Here is an 18,619-nt window from a genome sequence, read left to right as displayed (position 1 = left end):
ATGGGATGAAAACTGAGGCTCCATCCCAGAAAAAATGCATTTGCTGTCCTCACACGACGCTGCAAGCCACCTCCAGACATGTCTAGGCTCCAAGTTTAGAATCCTTCCCTCCTACAATGTCTCCTGGGAACTAGAGAAGGCGAGAAAAGGCACCAGACATTGGAAATTTCTGCCCATTAGAAAAATGTTCCATTCATTTTCCTCACCTTTTTTAGTCCAACTCTGGTCCTTGAGGATAAGAGCTCGAGGCTGGCACGGCGTCGTTCCCCCCACCAGCTCCCCCACCAGCATAGGATGCCAGGCCGGGATGGATGGAGAACAGGTTCCCTCCTGCACGTGGCAAGCACCCTGGTGCCTTATGCTTCGTGAGCACGGATGACGCAGGAGGGTATGTGGAAGCAACCACCCCCCATGGCCCGCCTCGGCCAGCTCTCCCCACCCCGCAAGGCCCAGTGAGGAGCCACACACAGGTCGGTTGGTGAGCAGCGGGTATTGCACCATTGGCAAATAATGAAATGTATATACATTAGCGACAACCACAGGGTCAGCAAGACAACCTACAAAAGTACCTGAACCGAGTCCGTTACATTCTTCATGGGAGAGGAATCAACAGAAGAACACACACTCACAAACACGTGCACATACAAAGATACCACAGAATGGAAAGCAATAAATTATGGGCCTTGTTCCTGCCTGGATCCTAAGAAAAGGCACAATTAAAGAGCAAAGCCTCCCCAGGCCACTTCCACGTCTCCTCTGGGTGGGCTCCTCAGCCTGGCGGTGGTCAGCCCAACACCAGAGGCCTGAGCACGGCTTGCTCTCCCTGGAAGAGGAGAGCTTAAATATTCAGCTTCTTACTAGGGAAGAACTATATATGTGGGAAGTGGCCACACTGGCCTCGGTGGGGAGAAGGGCTCAGCTGGGCCTATGAAGGTTGCCATGAGCCCCGGGGAGCGCCGGGGCATTCCCAGCAGGTGAAGACACTTGCTGAGCACACCAGAGCATTCTTTCAGGGGCTCATGTGAGCAGGGGGAGCCCAGGCTTGTGGGCAAGCATGCCAAGGTTCCTCTGCGTCCCCGCCCTGCCGCACAGCTCCTCCCTCTCCCAGGACTCAGAGTCAACCTATAGAGTTCAAGGCCTGGAATTTCTCCCTCAGGTTTCTCACTCGGCCCAGCTGGCCTGGGTCCGCTGGGTCCCTGGGACCCTCTTCCTTTGGCCAATACTCTGGACTCCTGGAAATTCCAGACTCCTGGAAATCCAGGCCCTGTCCCACCGTGGCTGCTGGTGAGCTGGGTCCCTGCCCATTGCACTCCTCCAGCCCCGCAGCGGGGCAGGGCACGGGCCCCTTCTCCATGACAATCACCCGCCGGTTGTTGTCCAGGGTGAGGTCTGCGGTGACGTACAGGGTCTCCTCTCCAACCGGCCTGCTGTGGGGCACCCTGCCGGGAGGCTGGGACTGAACGGCCTCTGGGCCCGCCCGGCCCCTCCTGGCGCCCACGCTGCAGCAGCGGCCCACCCTGCCCGCCAGAGGGGGTTCCACCATGTTCTCGGGCACCGAGCAGCTGCGGCTGACGGGCCGCCCACGGGGCCGGCTGCCCTCAGCCTGCAATGGCTCATCGTGGGAGGCGTACTTGGAGCAGAGCTCTCGGACGTCAGGCCAGTTGAAGGTCTCAGTGTCGAAGGGGCTGAGGGGGCTTCGGGAGGAGGGCCGGACCCCAGGCGAGGTGGTCCTCGGGCTGGCAGCAGTGGGGCTGAAGGAGAAATGCCGAGGAGAGCCGGGCTTGGGCGGGCTGTGGTCCTGGGCCACCGTCTGCTCAGAGCTGAAGAGGGACAGCACCGGCTTTCTCTTGCCTGTGAAGAGACAATAAGTGGACTGAATGGCTGGGGGGGAGGGGAGAGGGTAAGTGAGGACTCTGCTCTGCCTTCTGCTCACACTCCAGCCAAGGCTGCTTGCTGGGGTTTTGGTTGTGAGGGGAGAGAAATCACATTCACCAACCCCAGCCCCGTTATCAAAGGGCAATGGGTGGAGGGGCGCCTGGGTGGCTCAGTCGGTTAAACGTCTGCGTTCGGCTCAGGTCATGATCCTGGGGTCCTGGGATCGAGCCCCATGTCAGGCTCCTTGCTCAGTGGGGAGCCTGCTTCTCCCTCTGCCTCTGCCCCTCCCTCTGCTTGTGATCTGTCAGATAATAAAATCTTAAAAAAAAAAAAAAAAGCAATGAGAAAATGAAGAAAAGGCAGTGAACAGAGTCAGGAGTCTAAGGAAAAGACGAGAGCCTCCAGTCTCCTGGAAGAGAGGGCCCATGGCCACGTTTCCTCCCCAGGTCTCTGCTCCACAGGAAGGGCTCGGGGAGGGCAGTGAGGAGGCTCAACCAGGGCCACACACTTGGCCTTGGGTGTTAGACTAACCGCCAGGGCTCACACCACTTCTGTGTGGAGTCCAGCCCTCTCTTTGGTCATGGTTCTACAGGGGTCACTTTCCCCCAGGAGCCAACCTGCTCCTAAAAGGCTCTTCCACCCCAGACTTGCAGGAAGGGCCCACTCCCCACCCATGTAGTTGTACCTTTGCCGCCTGAGGGCGCCCCGGCCTCCTCCTGCAGGCAGGGACTAGTGGGAGCTGCCTTTCCCCACTGGAGAGGCGGCCTGGCTGTCACAGATTTGCTCTTGATCCGGAGGCTGTACTGGCGGGCCAGCTGGTAGACCTTGTTCTTGACTCGCTCGCTCATGTGGCCGTCCATCACGTGGGAGAGTTGGACGATGCGGGGGTGCAGCGGAGTCACCAGCTCCCCCTGGACACCGCTGCTCAGCTCCTTCACCAGCTCCTTCAGCTCCCGGGCCAGGTGGGCTGGGCTGGGCCGCTCCGTTGGGGAGGCGCTCTCAGGGGAGGCGGTGGCCGACTCCTCAGTGATGGCCCCCAGCTCGTGCTCCTCCAGGATGAAGAGCGGCTCGTGCAGGTCAAAACCATTGGCCTGGCCTTGGCCGGGCCCCTGCAGAGAGCTCTCCCCGGGAGACTCCATTCCCTCCCAGATCTTTACAATTTCTGAAGATGGCCGGAACTCAGCATCTGTGATAGGAGCTGGCTCCCCAGCACTCGCCTGGCCGGGTCCTGGGAGGTCAAACAGAGCCCACGAAGGCGGCCGGGAGCCCACCTGCCTCTTGTGCCCCAGCGGAGCCAGGGGCTCTGGGTCTGGCCTGGGAAGGCTGTTGAATCTGGAAACAGAGTTTCTCACCAGCCCCTTGGGGATATAGGAGAGGCTCTCCCGGCGCCGGATGCTAAAGCCCGCGTCGTGGTGCTCTGCGTTTTCATAGTAGCTCTTGATTTTGTCCAGCAACAGCCGGTCTCGGGTGGAGAGGGTCGACTCCTTCTTCTTGCAGGAAGACCTGTCGGGCTCTGCTGGGCAGCCTGGACTCGGGGGCTCCGTCCCATTGACCGAAGGGCCACTCTCTGCAGCCACTCCCGCAGTGCTGTCCATCTCTGGGGGCGACTGCGAGCTGAGGGCGTCCGTGGTGCTGCCATGCCGGGTCGAGCCCTTCTCGCTGCCCTCGAGGCTGAGCACACTGCTGCTCCGGCTCATCAGCCTCGGGGTACAAAAGCCGCTGGCCTTGCTGTCCTCCAGCGCCAGGCTGCTCCGCCGGGAGAAGCTGCTGACGAAGCGCTCAGCGATGATGCTGGCCTGGTCCAGCACAGAGGGCGGCAGGAGGCTCTCGGTCTCCTGGGTGGCCCCCATGTCCTCCTCCTCCTCCTCCTCCTCCTCACTGCTCAGAGCCTTAAGGTCCTCAGTGCTCTCAGCCACCACAAAGTCCACCATGTCACCTGGGGAGTCCAGCCCCAGCAGCTCCTGGTGGGCATCAAGCTGTGCTTCCCGGACTTCTGGAGACTGTGTGTCTGAGGGCACCTCCTCAGTGCTGGGAACTTCCATGGCAGCAAATACTTCCTGCTCCATCTCAGGCTCAGGGTCTGGTTCAACCTGGGATAACAGAGCTCCTATGAGCCAAAAGCCTCCCTCGTGAGACCCAAAGGAGAAGGGGACAGCATGACCTGCTCAAAGCCCAGTGAGAGGTTATGCAGTTTAGGACCAAAGGCAATGAGAATGAGCACAACTCGAGAGTGGGAGAGACAGGCCCTTACGGAGAGGAACGTGGTGATGTCCCTCAGTCATCATGCAGCTAGTGGCCTTGGGTTGTAAAACCCAAGGAAAATTCTAGGAACGCAGATGGGGTAGAGTAGTGGCACCTCTCAGTGACAGCCTGCCTGGGAGCTACAGGGACAAGGTGGGAGCACACAACACAGGGTATGCCTGATGGAGAGGCAGCTTTCTAAAGCCCTAGAGACCACATGGGGGTTTTTCGGGGTTCAAACCCAACTACCCCGAGTGGCCACGACCTCCTGTGTGAATGAGGCTCCAGAGGGCAATAGGACCACATGATAGAGTCCCGTCAGAGCAGGTGAAGACAGGGATTTGGCTCCTACCAGCCAGCCTCTGGCCCTAGGCACGACGCTGCCTATGCCCAGGAGACAGGTAAGGAAGGAAGCCAATGTAAGAACCTTGTCCTGACCACCTTGAAGGTCATTTGAACCACGAAACCAGCCAGCACAGGCAGCTTCCCAGAGCGGCTTTAGGAAGAAGAGCGACACTCTCCATTCTGAGGAACCAGACCCGACGCCAACTGTTCTAGTCCAGAGTCTGCAACGCAGGACCCATGGTGGCGGCCTGCACCGCACGGTGCCGAGCCACAAGGGGCTTCTGAGAACCTGCAACATGGCTAGTCCAAACTGAGAACAGCCGGAAGGGTAAAATACACAGCAGACTGCAAAAACTTCATACAAAGTATAAAATGTCATTAATAGCTTTTCCACTGATTACATGTTGAAAGTATAGTTAACATCCAATAATTAAATAATTTGTTTACACGGCTGCTAGAAAATGTAAAGTTATCCATGTGGCTTGCTTCCTGTTATCATGGAACAGCACCACCCTAGACTCCTATCCAGTGTCAGGGTCCTCAGACCCGCCTGGGTTGTGAGGTCTGCCCTGGGGTCAAGGCCTCATACACTTTTTCTGGTAACTTTGGGAAAACAAAGGTATCGGTTCCACCCACAGACACGTGGGGTGACAGGAAGTGGAATGTGGGCTTCTAAGTCACAGACTGTGATCTGATCTCAGTTCTGCCCCTCAGAAGCTGCCCGACACCAGGCACGTCACTCAGCTTCTCTGAGCCTCTTCCTGCCTGAGCTGTTGCAGGGAATAGAAGGAAGAAATAAAACATCGGACGTGTAGGAAGTACCCAGTAGATGTCAGTACCCAGGGAGGCACAGTCGTGAATCCAATGTCTGGCCAGCTGGCAGGGGCAGGGCCTTATGGCCTATACAAGGAGGCCTGGCTGAAGGGACCTAAAATCTGGTCACTTCTGCGAATACGGCCCTTGATAAGAGACTGCATCTTGTCAAAAAGGGGTTTCTTTTTCTAATTCATAGAAAGGGGCTACCTGCTTACCCCACCGTAGGCCCAGAGACCATACAGGCTTCCTAAAGGGCCGAGAGTCCGGAGAGGGGAGCGGGGGACCCCTGTGTCCCCATGGGCCCAAGAGGAGAGCCCATGCCAGCAAGCACCACCCGCAGACCTGCGCTCTGGGCACTGCTGCACTGGCCCCTTCTGCCCGCCGGCCACTCACCTCTGGCAGGGAAGAGGAGGTGGACTCGAAGCTCACGCGCTTCTCGGCGCTCGTCGGAGACCGGCCGCTGGAACTTCTGCGGCTCTTGGGGCCTTCAGACTCCCTGTGCCCCTTCTCCTGCAGCAAGCAGAGGGCCATCGTCAGCTCCTGGGACAACTGGGAGCTCATCCCTTCTGCAGCCCAACATGGGCGAACCTTCTGAGCCCCAAGGGGGCTGGGCTGTATTGAGAGCCAGCCTGAGACCTGAGCCTGGACCGCCAGGTCTGGGGATACAGAAATCCCTGCCGGGTGTGCAGCCTCCGAAAAGCCCAACCCGCTGGCCCCTTCCAGCCCCACTGGCTTCTCCCCCTTCCCCACCACCCCCACCCCGTTAGTCACGCTCACTGGGTAGGACACTAGTTCACACCCAGTACTGGAACAGCACATGCCAAGGGCTCACCAGGGCGTGACAGCGGGCAAGGGGTTAGGTGCTGATGGCAGGAGTGAGGGAACAGGACAGAGGGGTGGGAGGGCAGAGGAGAGAACTCCCGGATGGGCATGCACTCGCCAGGGAACATGCAAGGAGGTGGGGAGATCAAAGAGACACCTCACCATAGCGCCCCGGGAGAAAAGTAAAGCGTTGGCCCGATAGTGCCAGCAGTGGAGGGCGGCCAGCAGGGAGCTGGCGAAGTCGGCTACCTGCTCCGCCACTGCCAGGCTCTCCTCCTCCTCCTCCTCCTCCTCCTCCGAGCCTGGGGGTTCCAGTCTGGCCCCCTTCTCGCTGCCTTCATGCCCTGCCAAGTCCTCCAGAGACACCTGAAAGGCCTCCTCCTCCTCCACCACCTCCTCCTCCTCCTCCTCCTCCTCCTCCCCCCGGGCAGCCCCTTCGGCCTCCGGCTGCAGGCCCTGAGCGCGGGGAGGCCGCCCGAAGTCCAGGAGAGCGCCAGCACTGCCTGCATGCTGTTCAGAGCATAAGACCCCCTCGTGACCAGGCCCTGGGCAAGCCCCCTCCTCCTGCCAGTGGCTCGGGGTACGGAGGCTTTACACAGAGAAAGCCGCGCCTAAACACCCAAGCCCTGGTCTCCACCAGGGCCCAGGGAGGACCGAGGTGGGCGTCCTCAAGGTGGGAAGCTGGGACCTGGGAAAGCTGGGGCTGGTGCCTGCTCAGGAACTCAAGTCCCAGAGAGGCCTGCCTGCCCCAGAGAGAGAAAATGGAGCAGATCCAGGCTGGGCCACCCCCAGGGTACCATTCCAGCAAAAGGGTAAGGAAGGATCCCCAGGAGGCCACGGCTTATTCATCTCTGTGACTCTGTGACAGCCAAGCACACAGTAGGGGCCTGAAAAGTCTTTGTCAAATGCACGAAGACGATGAGAGCCGAGGGGGCCAGGGCACTGACCTGGCAGTCCCACCCCCCTCTGTCAGGCCAGTCCTCTCTGCCCACTGGCCTTACCTTCATTTCTGCGGCTCTGGCTGCACCCACCACGGCCAGGTCCCAGTACACAGGCGGGGGGGAGGGGAGAAGAGATTGGTAAGCAGGAGAAAGAACCTCTTTACAGAGACCAGGAGCCCCCCAGGGAAGGCTTCACCGGGGCTCTTATTCCCAGAACCCGTGCCCAGTCTCCCGGGCTTTCAAAGGAATGACTGACAGAGCAGAGGCCCCGGGGGACACAGGGCAACACAGGTCTGTGCCCCTCACCGTAGCCACAGTTACAGTGTAGCCAGCTCTTACCCGAGGACAGGGTACCAGGAGTGTGCGGGAGGGAGAGCCCAGCCCCCTCGCCACACAGCAAGGGGGGAGGCCCACCTCCAGGGAGGAGGAGAGGCAGGGTCCCCTCTGTCCTCAACACCCAGAGGGTTACCTGTGTCACCTCCCTGCCCCTCCCCTAGAGCTTGCCAGGAAGGGCTGGCCATGCTCACACTCACCTTTCTCACTGAGTTGCCTGAGCAGGTGTCTGGTTGGCTCTGAGAAGGAAAGCGAATGGACAGTCAGTGCGGGCCTGGGAACAGCTGTGTCTGGCCCTGGTCCCATGCTCACAGCGCCACCGCCACCACCAGCTCAAAGTCCACTCCAGCCTGGCCCCCCTCAGCCCTAGGGACTGAGGGAGGCTGCCCTCCTACCTACACCACAGGCAGGCAGCGCCCGGGCCACCCCCATCCAGCACCGGAGACCTCTGCTGTGACTGCCAGCACACCCCCCCTCCCAGGAACAGCGCGGCCCACAATCCCTGCATTAGTGCACCCTGCCCAGGGCCCTCGGTTCTGGGGCTCTAGTCCCAGGCTGCCTCCTTCAGACCAACTCGCCACATCTCTGAAGAACCTCAGCTCTACCTCAAGCCCCACCCTCCCTGCAATAAGCACATGAGCGCATTAGCTACACCCGAGGCCAAGCCCCCTTGCAGCACCCCGGCTGGAAAGCAGAGGTCGCACCCGATTTCCTACGGCCGTTAAGGCCTGGCTCCATGAAGCCTCGCTGCCTGCTGGGGAGTGTTGCCCGGATGAACGAGGACTGACCAGGCTCTGGGAACAGGATACAAAACACACCCATTAAGCTGATGGTGTCACCACCTTGTATCCCAGCCTTTCTGGGAACAGACCTGAGAGAGGCAGGCAGGGATAAGACGACACGTGTCCAGGGACCTCTCCACAGAGTCTTGACCTTAGCCCACAGTGTTCTTGCCCAGCTGGTGTCAACCGGGGAGCCCGCTATAAACTCGGAGGCGGAAGGGAATTCTAGCAGGGAGTCACACTGCAGAAGTTTCTTCTACTGACATGCGTGTGTGCGTGCACCTGATCTGCACAACCGAAGTACGCTGTGAATCCGATTGTTTTTAGAGAAATACAAAATGCTCTACTCTTTCATCTTAACACTTGCAATCAAGAATATTTAACAAGTGACAAGTGGTGACAGCAGCACCTCCCTTATCTAGAGCATCCTCTCTGCCCATCTCAGCTCTCTGGGAAAAGGAGGCCTGGAGGCAGAGTGGGTGACTCCAAGCTTGCGTGGGGCCCCGTCTCCCTCTCAGCAACTTGCTGGCCTTTTTTTTTTTTTACATCTTTTTTTTAAGTAATCTCTACATCCAACATGGGGCTCGAACGCACGACCCCAAGATCAAGAGTCGCACACTCCACCGACAGAGCCGGCCAGGCGCCGCTTGCTGGCCTGTCTTTACCCACACTTCTCACAAGTTCAATCGACTGATTTCAAACAACAGAAGCAGGGAGAAGAGCCACTCCAGGTGAGGACTCTGCGACAGACAAGAACCAACGCTTCCGGGTTAAGGGTGGACACCACACCTCGGGTGCGCAGCCGCCGTGGCGACCCCTGGCCCCGAGCAGCGCACACGCCCAACGGATGCTGTCGCACCTACACCAGAAAAGGCAAAGTTCAACAGTGGTCGGCATCCTCTACCTTAAGAGGCTCAAGGGATGAAGCATGTTTTAGAGAGATGTTTGTTTCATAACGGTTAGAACTCAAGTACAAAAACAAGCGAACGGAAGCCGACTCCATCAGGGTTCACAGGCGGAAATCTCGGTTCTGTGGAAACTGAGCTCTAAAATGACTCACTGCCCGCGTGCCCCAATAGCCACAGTGCGGGTGCTGACGTCATGACAGGCAGTACTGCGGTTCCTACCACCACCACCAGCTCTCCCATGAGCCAGAAGCTTCCAATTCAAAGCTATGGCAGGTTAAAGGGGAATGCTAGGACAGGAAGAGCATCATAGGAGAAAGGAAAACAATGAGGGCCAGAAACTTATGAAGTAACACCCCCCCAACTGGGGGCTTTTCACGTAGGGTGTCATAAAACGTTTGCAACCATCACAAATTTGCCTAGGGTTCAAGGTCCATTGGGCATAATACCAAACAAAACAAAATCACAAAAGCTTTCCAGAGACCACTTGGCTCCATCTTCCAGAAGACCAAAGCCCACATGTCAATCCCCAGAGTCGTTCAGGGGACCCATGGGTCATGGCCAAAGCCTAGTGCACCCAGGAGATCCACACCAGGACAGTGGGCCAGTCACTCCCGAATCTTCTCTCCAGGGGTCTCTGAGACACTTCTCACTCCAACTCTCACCTCATCTATGTTTGGCAGGTGCCCAGCTGAAGCTAAATCTGTCCCTGGGCCTTGGACTCAAGAGCAGAGCACAAGCAGACGAACAGACGTAGAAAACACACACCCTTATCACCCCCAGAGCTAAGAATAAAAGCAAGGTTTTCTCTTTTTCAACAGACGATTCATTCCAATAAATCCAAGTACATAGTAGCAAGCCCAGTCATGGAAGAAAATCCAGCAGAGGAAAATGGAACTTTTTCCTGAGACCCAAAGTAAATATTTCCTGTCTGGATTTGGTGCCACTTGATGTCTAACTCGTTTTCCCCACGTCCTGCCTCTGTTCTGCTCCAGAACTGGGCTGGGGATCACCCATGATGTCTGAGCGTTGCTCCTGGCTGAGTCCCAGGATCCTGAGAGGCAAAGGAGCAAGGTTTTGGTCCCAGGAAAGCTAAGAAGGAGCACGGAGGCCTGAGTGAACAAGCATTCTCAGGGCCCTGGAAAAGGTGGGCTGCCCAGCCCTGGTGGGCAAGAAGGGCCCGAACGAAGGTGCCTGGGAGGGTAGCAGAAGCACAGGGACAGGACGCGCCACATGTGCCCGGCGACCCTCCCTCCTGCCCTTTCCCGGGATGTCCGGGGAGGGGAGAGCCAGCCCCAAATGCTGCTGCAGACAGTCCCCGTCCTGGTCAAGAGTCCTGTAAGGAAGCCTCTGCCCACACAGCCCTTCCCTTACCAGACTGCCGGCGCCCCTGGCGCGCATGCGTGGACACCTCGTCCTGGGAGGACCAAGCCTTCTTCAGGCGCTCTGGGCTGCAGCGGTACCGACTGGGATCTGCCCACGAGATTGACAATCAGCCTGGGCCTGGACTCTGACCATCCCTGACCCCACCTCTGCTGCCTGCCCCAGCTCCAGGGGCCAGAAGCCTCCAGAGCTCCCTCCTCTTCCAGCTTCCATCCAGAAATGTTAGGCAGTGGGGGTCCCACCTGCCAGCAGGACCACACCCTGGGTCCTGCAGTAGACCCCTAGCCCTTGACAGAAGGAGTGTCCCCATTCTCCCTGCTCTCTGGAATAGAAGTACCAGGCAGAGCTTCCCCAGGATCTAGAGATGTGGCCAGTTAGGGAGAAAGCAGGCAGAAAGAGTACACTTACAGTAGGAGTCCATTTCCAAGATGGCTTCCTTGGCCTGGAAGGGAAGGAAACGCACCCAGTTACCACGTTGCTATGCACATGCCTCTCTTGGCCCACCGGCTTGCTCTTGCTGCACTGGGACACCCCACACCCTGTGGGGCTGTGCCGAAGCCCACGGCGCCTACTGCACTGACCCCCACTTCGAGTGAAGCCGACGTCCAGCAGTAAGGCATTGGTGAGCCCCTGGAGCTGGCTGAGGGACACCCTCTCCCTGCACCCCGTCACGGGGCAGGTGGGGCACCCCGGGAACTCACCTTCTGGGGGATGGTGGTGTGGTGGTTCTCCAGGATGAGCCTCTTGATGTGGTGAGTCCAGCTCCGTTTCTCCTCCGCTGTTTTGGCCTGGAAGGACCGAAGGGAGAGGAAGCCAGGGATGTTACCACAGGTCAGGAGCCGTCAGCCGTGGGCCATGTCCGGTGCCTCTGCCCTGCCAGGGCGCCTCTGTGAGGTTACCTGAACTCCTCCACACAAACCGAGACACGCCCGCAGGGATCGCTGCCTTGCAGAGGGAGACCGTGAGGCCCGGCACAGCTGAGCGAGCCGAGGCGGCGCCGTGTCCCCGGCCCGAGCACCCCGGCCCGCCCCTCACCTGAATGTTGTACTGCTGCTTGCTGTGCTTGTAGTGGGTGACGGTGAAGCACAGGGAGTCTCTGGTGCTTTCGATCAGCATCAGGGAGGAGCACTGGGGCAGAGGGAGAGCGCGGTCAAGCACGCGAACAGGTGGGGTGGGGGGGCTGACCTGGGGCCCCAGCCCCTCAAGACCATCCGGGGAGACAGGGAGAGTAATCTCAGAAGGATGGAGCTGGATCCACCCCAACTCGGGTCCTATGAAGAGGTCAAGAAATGGAGCCTGGGGGCGCCTGCTAGGCTCGGACGTTAGAGCCCGAGACTCTTGATCTCAGGGCTGTAAATCTGAGCCCCACATTGGGGGAAGAGATTACTTAGTATATGTGCTGCCGAAGCGAGCACGGGAAGAGATTACTTAAAAGTAAAATCTTTAGGGGTGCCTGGGTGGCTCAGTCGTTGAGCATCTGCCTTCGGCTCAGGTCATGATCCCAGGGTCCTGGGATCGAGCCTCACATCGGGCTCCTGGCTCAGCAGGAAGCCTGCTCCTCCCTCTCCCACTCCCCCTGCTTGTGTTCCCTCTCTCGCTGTGTCTCTCTCTGTCAAACAAAATCTTAAAAATAATTAATTAATTAATTAATAATCAAAACTTAAAAAAAAAAAAAAGGAATGGAGCCTGGCCCACTGCAAGGGGGAAAGAGGGCAAAGGCCGTGACAGCAGCCTGGCTACCGGGATGTGGCCCTTGTAGACAAAGTGATCGCCTCGCTTCTTGGTGATGAGCAGTGCTTTGTCAAAGAGGAAGAAGGTCCTCTCGTTGCGTACACGGTGCACGCGGAACGTGCCCTCCAGGACAAGTTCCCCGTAGATGGTCAGGTCCGGCCCCTTCCAGTTGATGAGCAGCGACTGAATCTCCTACAGCAGAGAAGCCCCGACCCCAGAGTCAGGCTACTCGTGACCCTCTGGGGATGACACGAAACCCCAGAAACTCCTACAGACACAGCCACCACCCGCATCCATCAGATACACACTGCCACAAGGGCCCCCCCAGAGAAGCCTGCCCCGCAGGGACACCCACCCTCGGCTCCCCCCAGCAAGGAGGCCGCACCCTGCCCACCAGCCAGCCTGTCCCTCCAGCGACCAGCCCTGGAGCACCTGGAGCCGGACCGCATGCTCGTGTCTCCTCTTCATGTCGTTGATGTACCAGGCCACACAGGTCATGGTGTCAATGGCATCCTCCACCACCTCAAAGCCATCCTCTTCTTCATCAAAATGTTTGGCAATTTCCTGTGCGGGAGACAGGAGCATAGGCAGCCCAGACTCAGCCCTGGCCCTCCCCCGGCCCCCCACATCCGCAGGAAGACCACTGGGCTACCTGGAGCAGCAGGTGGTACTTGAGGATGCGCTGCACGGGCTTCAGCAAGTAGGAGCCCAAGGGCAGAGAGTGCTGTAGTAGCTCCTGCCGGTCCCGAAAGAACTTGGCCTGTTGCTTGTCCCGCATGCACTCGGTCAGGGCGGCCACTGAGCTGGGGGTGGGGGAGAAGGGGCCATCACCACCTGGGAAGGCCTACACAGGGATGTGGGGTGCTCCAGGCCCACAAAATAACTGTCTCCCCCTCCACCCCAATACTCACTTGGGGTAGTTGTTGCAATACTGGGTGTAGATATCAAACTCTTGACTCTAAGAGGAGACCAAACAAAGATGGTGATTTCTGGGAGACTCCCATTTGACTCTAAACTTGGGTATACCCAAAACATGGCCCTGACCCCCCCAGAGCACACTCGGCGCCCCTCTCCCTGAACACCTGCAGATCCATCTTTGGACCCATCTGTCTGGGACATTCCATCCACCTAGCGGCCCCCGGCTCTACCCCAGAATGCCCTTCCCATGAGACAGGGCACCGGGCACTTCCCCTGGACAGAGGCCTCCAGGACTCACACATCCTCTTAAGCTGGGCACGCCTGTGCCTCGGAGCCCCCAGCAAGGCAGGACAAGAGGCAAGGACCCAGCAGCCCCTCTTACCCTTTCCACGAAGCAGCTGGCCACAGCCACGGGATCACCATTGCAGCTGTCCAGGTCTCGGAGTAGCTGGCTGGGGGAGGGGAGAGTGGTCATCAGACCCCAGACAGCGCACAGCCTCCACAGCTACCAACACGCCCCCTCCCCAGCCTCCTGGTGCCCAGATACACAGGGAGCCCCGGGTGTCATGCCAAAGAGTCGGGGCGTCCATCCTGAGTGAGCCCCGCCCAGGCCAGCAACCACAGAAAGTACCCAGCACTGCCGCAAAGACGAGGAGCAAAGAACACCCACATGCTCAGCAAGCAGGAGAGACAGGGGACACCAGTACCCACCTTGGGAGGGGAGACAGCTCCTCTGCAGGCAGAAGGAGTCAAACACACAAAGGCAGAGATTAAAGGGGGGAGAAGAGAGAGAGGAGACTCCCAAAGGAACCAAAGGCCCCCAGTTCAAAAGGATGCACGAAAGGGAAAGAAACAGGGTGAGCCCCAGTACCCCCAGAACTTAGATGGGGCACTATGGGAAACCCTAAACACAAGTTCCCCGGACACCTCCTCCTGTGCACCTCTTTTCCCGACCCCACCACCAGCCAGCCCAAGTCACCCTGCGCCTGTTCTCCCGGACTTCTGCAGCTGGCCCAGCAGGAAGCCCCTCTGGCCCACGTTAAAGGGCCCAGGGTAAGGTTCCTCCTACTACCGATGCTGTCCCCTCAGGCACTGCCCCTCCCAACCAGTGTCCCTTCCCTGGGGAATCTGTGGGCCCAGGCAGCAACACACCAGATCCTCAAGGAGCCCCTATGCCCTGAAGCAGCCCCTCACCGGGCTTTGCTCAGCCTCCCCCATCACATTCTGCCTGGCCTGTCATTCTCCTAATGGGTCAGATTACCCCCAGGGAGACCTGACTTCCCATGGGGTCCGTGGGAAGGTGAAGAAGAAATAAAGAGATGTGCAAGTGGGCAGTGATGATGGGAGAGACAGAGGGGCCACACAGGTACAGGGGGAAGAGCATTACATGCCAGAGGCCAGCAGGTCCCTGAGGGGTGCTGGCCCAGGCTGGACCCAACATGCACATGGCCTCAAACGATCTAGCACATTAGCCCCAGGGCACATGGTCCCACATCCCCCTCTCTCCTACAGGGAGCTAACTATTCCGCTGAACAGGGATGGACCACCATTACCCATCCTCGGCGATCAGGCCCCAGGCCCACATATCACAACCCAAGAGACTAGGGACATCCAGGGCTCCTCCTTAGGCCCCGAGATGGGCCTCACAGGCAGAACACGGTGTGTGTTAGGCCCACTCCATACCTGTTCAGTGCATAGATGTTTTCTATGTTCCCAAAGAGGGCGCTGACTTGTTCTGGTTTCAGCAACCCAGGCGTGTCAATGATCTTCAAGAGGTAGTCCTGTGTGGAGGGAGGCATCAGAACCCAGCCCCTCCTGGTGCAGTCTTGTTCCCCCACTTCCCCCAGCCACACCTCAGTTCTGTCCTGCATTTACAATGACAATGTAACTTCACAGACATCGCCTACTGTACTGGGCTGGAGAGCTCTCCTCCCCCCTGACCCCACCCCCGGTCAAAATCAACATCCATTCAGAACCTCGGAACGTGACCTAATTTGGAAATAGGGTCTTTGCAGATGTAATCAGTCAAGGATCTCAGGACAACAGCATAGTGGATTTAGGGTGGGCCCTAAATCCCATGACAGATGTCCTTATAAGAGGAAAGGACACAGAGTGACACACAGAAGGTGGCAATGGGAAGATGGAGGCAGAGGTCAGGACAGAACATCTACAGGCCAAGGAAATCTAAGCAGCAACCACCTGGCAGAAGCCGGGAGGGAGGCATGGAATGCATTCTCCCCCTCAGACCTTCCAGAAGGACCCAATCCTGCCAATATCTTGATTTCTGACTTCTGGCTTCCTAAACCAACATAGAAGAAACTTCTGCATTTTAGCCCCCAGCTTGTGGTGATTTGTTACAGAGGCCCGGGAAACAAATATGTCTCTCTCCGCCACGAACAGAGGGCATCCTCAGTGGCAGCCACCCGGCCACCTGCCCAGGGGCCCCGCGGGATGAAGCACGTCACACTGGTCCTGGGGGCGGGGGGGGGCTCTTCATCTCACAGAGGAGGAACCTGAGGCTCGGGGCTTACGCAGGAGCCCGAGTCCCCGTAGCCAGGAAACCGGAGAGCAGGGATCTGGGCACAGACGGGCAACATCCAGGCCAGTTTCCCCACTGTGTTCAGTGTCTGTGAGCACAGCGGTCCCTGCCCCTCCCCACCAACCATGCCCACGCCCCGAGGGTCTGCAGGAGGTTCTGCTGGCCCAAAGTGAGGCAGCACCAGCAGCCTGAGGCTCCCCCCGGAGCAGGAGACATGAGGCCTCCCCACTGCTCCATGGGAAGCAGTCTGCTTCTGACACAAGCTGTCAGGGAGAACTTTCCCTCCAGCGGTGGCAGTGGGTTTACCAGCGAGCTGGGCCACCCGGAGCCGGAGGCCAGCCCCACCGCGGCCTCAGCAAGGCAGCCGCTCGGGCGGCGGGCCTCACCTCCACGATGCTGCGCAGGTCCTGCACGTACATCCGCTCCGTCTCCACGATCTCCCGCACCACTCGGCCCAGGTAGCTGAGCTTGTGCGCGGGGGCTGCCGGGGCCCGGCCGCCGAACGGGGACAGCGGCCCCCTCACGCTCAGCCAGCCGCTGGAGCTGCTGCTGCCGTTGGGGGGACGCCTCCTACTACCCGGGGAGCCCGCCCCGTTCTCGGCGGAAGCCTCGGAGCCACTGGGCTCCTCCATGGCACCGCGGCTGTCACGGGAGGAACCCGACGAGGACGTGGTCGAGGTCAGGCTCACCGGCCGCTCCTGGCCGCCATCCTGGCGGAGGGAGGCAGAGACGGGCATCCTGGCATCGCTGCCTGGCGAGGGCACTCCGGGGAGGTTCTGGGTGGGGCAGACAAAGAATTAAATCTCAGAATCCTCACAGAAACAGAAAGTAAAAGGCTGCTGGGGGAGGAGGGAATGGGGAGTTAGTATTTAATGGGTACAGAGTTCCCATTTTACAAGAGAAGTCAAGTCCTGGGGATGGATGGTGGTGATAGAGGAGGAACAATGTGAGTGTACGTATGCCACTGAACCACCATACACTCTAAAAGGGTTAAAATGGAAATTGTACGTTTGTGTATTTCACCACAGTTTTAAACACAACAATTCTGAATGTCAAGAAGGTCCCTTCCCTCAGACTCCACAAGTATGCACAAGGATGCCCAAGTAACATCCCTTCCTGACTCCCAACAGCTCCGGCATTCCCAGGAGGAAAGGGTGACCGCATCCAAGACAATAAAGGGCTCAGAAACCCGAGCCCCAGGAGAGCAGAGAGGACATCTCCGCTAGAGCAGCAGTCGGGGTGCCTTCGGACGGAACCCCAAGCTCAGCCCCGTGGCTCTGGCAAAGCACCCAGCCTCTCAGAACCTACCCTAGGGCTGTGTCCTTGAGGATGCAGCGACTTGCTGCAGTGACAGGTCTGAGCGTGGTGCCTGGCACGGGGCAAGGGCTCCATAACCCATCGAAACAGTGATGATAATAATTGTCAAAAAGCACTTCCCAAGTGCCCACTTGTTGGGGCCTGTGCTGGGGTCACCAGCAAGGACAGCTGAAGATCTTGCTCTTATGATCTAAGATGACACACATGCCAGAGGGTAAGATGCTCCTCAGGATTAGGACATTTCTGGGGGCACCAGCCATTGCACCATGAACGTGAAGCCTTCTAGATACTGACAGGGGAGGCAGAGGAGAGAGTACAAAGGCTCCCCAAGCCCCAGCACCTGGTACAGGCCCTGACTCACCCCAGCTCCCAGAGCACAGGAAATGCCCCAGGGCTGAGCCACTGATGAGTCTCTCTAAACTCCCTTTAGCACAGCAAGGTCAGGCAGCCCAGCAGACAGGAAACTGCTCCCAGGTAAGGCAAACGCAGCCTCAGGTGGACTTTAGTCCCTGAGCAGGTGGTGCTGTTCACAGTAGACCCACCTGGAACAACCTGGAGCAGTTAAGTCTGGGAGGGGCTAAGGCCTCTTGGGAAGGACAGGGACACTTTACCCCAACCCCAGCAGACCACAGCTCACCAACACCACTTTCCAGAATGTATATTTCATTGCTGTTTGCACAAGGAACAAAGTTCCACCCGCACTTTCACTGCCCCAAAGCCTTCCACCCCTAGTTCTAGGGCTCGGAAATTACTAGACCACAGGCTAGAGCTACAAGAAGGATCTAGGTGCCATCACTCTGGTAACCCTGAATTTCCCCCTGCTTTTCTGGCTCTGCTGTGCCAGCACCCCTGGGCCCTGGGCTCTGGCTTTTGCAAATGTTCTCTCTGCCTGGACATTACTCCCAAGTCCCTGCGCACCCCAACCCCCACCCTGTCTATCCCAAGCCATACCACCCCCCAACCCGTCACTTATACCCAATCCTCAGGTTTCAGATTAGAAGCCAGCCCCCTTCTAGAAACCTACCCCAAAAACAAACCTGGATGCCCCCTTCTGCATACTCTTACAGCACCCCAGGATTACCCCTACCACTACCTGTGTGACTGTGACTAGTTTGAGATCCCCTGCCCTAGACTGTAAGCAACCCAGACTCAGGGGCCTTAAGGGTAATCTGGCAAATGGATGATGGTGAGCAAACTGGTGCGTCTACTGCGCTAACAGTCGAGAGCCCAGCAAGGACCCTCTCCAGCTCAGCACCCTGCCGCAGGTCTCAGCTTGCGCAGAGGGAGGGGTGTCACCTCCCTGCTGATCTACAGGAGCCTCTCATTTTGCACGTAAGGACACAGGGGCAGCGCTAAAGCCATGCCTGCCTTCTCCCTCCCTTCCAGGTGCAACAAAGGAGAATTAACAGGCTCATCTTGGTGAAACTCTGAGCATCTCAGAGGAGAGCCCCTTGGGAAATGCAGCACTGTTACTTTTTCCTCCCTCCTCAAAAGAGCCTTTGTTTTTTTTATTTTTTAAAGATTTTATTTATTTGACAGAGAGAGACACAGCGAGAGAGGGAACACAAGCGGGGGAGTGGGAGAGGGAGAAGCAGGCCCCCCGCGGAGCAGGGAGCCCGATGCGGGGCTCAATCCCAGGACCCCGGGATCATGACCCGAGCCGAAGGCAGA

At 58.3% G+C, this 18,619-nt stretch overlaps 1 protein-coding gene across 7 annotated transcripts in view; it reads right to left on the bottom strand.

Annotated features, from left to right (window-relative positions):
* Window positions 1-473: 473 nt before the first annotated feature.
* PLEKHG3 (pleckstrin homology and RhoGEF domain containing G3) overlaps window positions 474-18,619 on the bottom strand; it is a 42,018-nt gene continuing 23,872 nt past the window's right edge. For 3 of the 7 annotated variants that reach the window (XM_032405300.1, XM_032405298.1, XM_032405301.1), the window contains exons 2-19: window positions 16,018-16,407; window positions 14,776-14,873; window positions 13,475-13,544; window positions 13,086-13,132; window positions 12,827-12,977; window positions 12,607-12,738; window positions 12,184-12,366; window positions 11,479-11,571; window positions 11,343-11,384; window positions 11,145-11,231; window positions 10,852-10,885; window positions 10,435-10,533; window positions 7,574-7,612; window positions 7,101-7,120; window positions 6,262-6,609; window positions 5,671-5,787; window positions 2,561-3,965; window positions 474-1,851 (exon numbers count right to left, since the gene is read on the bottom strand). In XM_032405300.1, the coding sequence (XP_032261191.1) occupies window positions 1,118-1,851; window positions 2,561-3,965; window positions 5,671-5,787; window positions 6,262-6,609; window positions 7,101-7,120; window positions 7,574-7,612; window positions 10,435-10,533; window positions 10,852-10,885; window positions 11,145-11,231; window positions 11,343-11,384; window positions 11,479-11,571; window positions 12,184-12,366; window positions 12,607-12,738; window positions 12,827-12,977; window positions 13,086-13,132; window positions 13,475-13,544; window positions 14,776-14,873; window positions 16,018-16,368 (4,050 nt within the window). In that variant the 5' untranslated portion in view covers window positions 16,369-16,407 and the 3' untranslated portion in view covers window positions 474-1,117. The remainder of the gene's footprint in view (window positions 1,852-2,560; window positions 3,966-5,670; window positions 5,788-6,261; window positions 6,610-7,100; window positions 7,121-7,573; window positions 7,613-10,434; window positions 10,534-10,851; window positions 10,886-11,144; window positions 11,232-11,342; window positions 11,385-11,478; window positions 11,572-12,183; window positions 12,367-12,606; window positions 12,739-12,826; window positions 12,978-13,085; window positions 13,133-13,474; window positions 13,545-14,775; window positions 14,874-16,017; window positions 16,408-18,619) is intronic. The other 4 variants (XM_032405302.1, XM_032405303.1, XM_032405299.1 and 1 more) reach the window with 4 other exon arrangements.

Source organism: Phoca vitulina, unplaced genomic scaffold (genome assembly GCF_004348235.1).
Source record: "Phoca vitulina isolate PV1807 unplaced genomic scaffold, GSC_HSeal_1.0 scaffold7, whole genome shotgun sequence".
Taxonomy (NCBI): domain Eukaryota; kingdom Metazoa; phylum Chordata; class Mammalia; order Carnivora; family Phocidae; genus Phoca; species Phoca vitulina.
The sequence above is the reverse complement of the archived record's forward strand: the minus strand, read 5'-3'. Positions and strand labels throughout refer to the sequence as shown.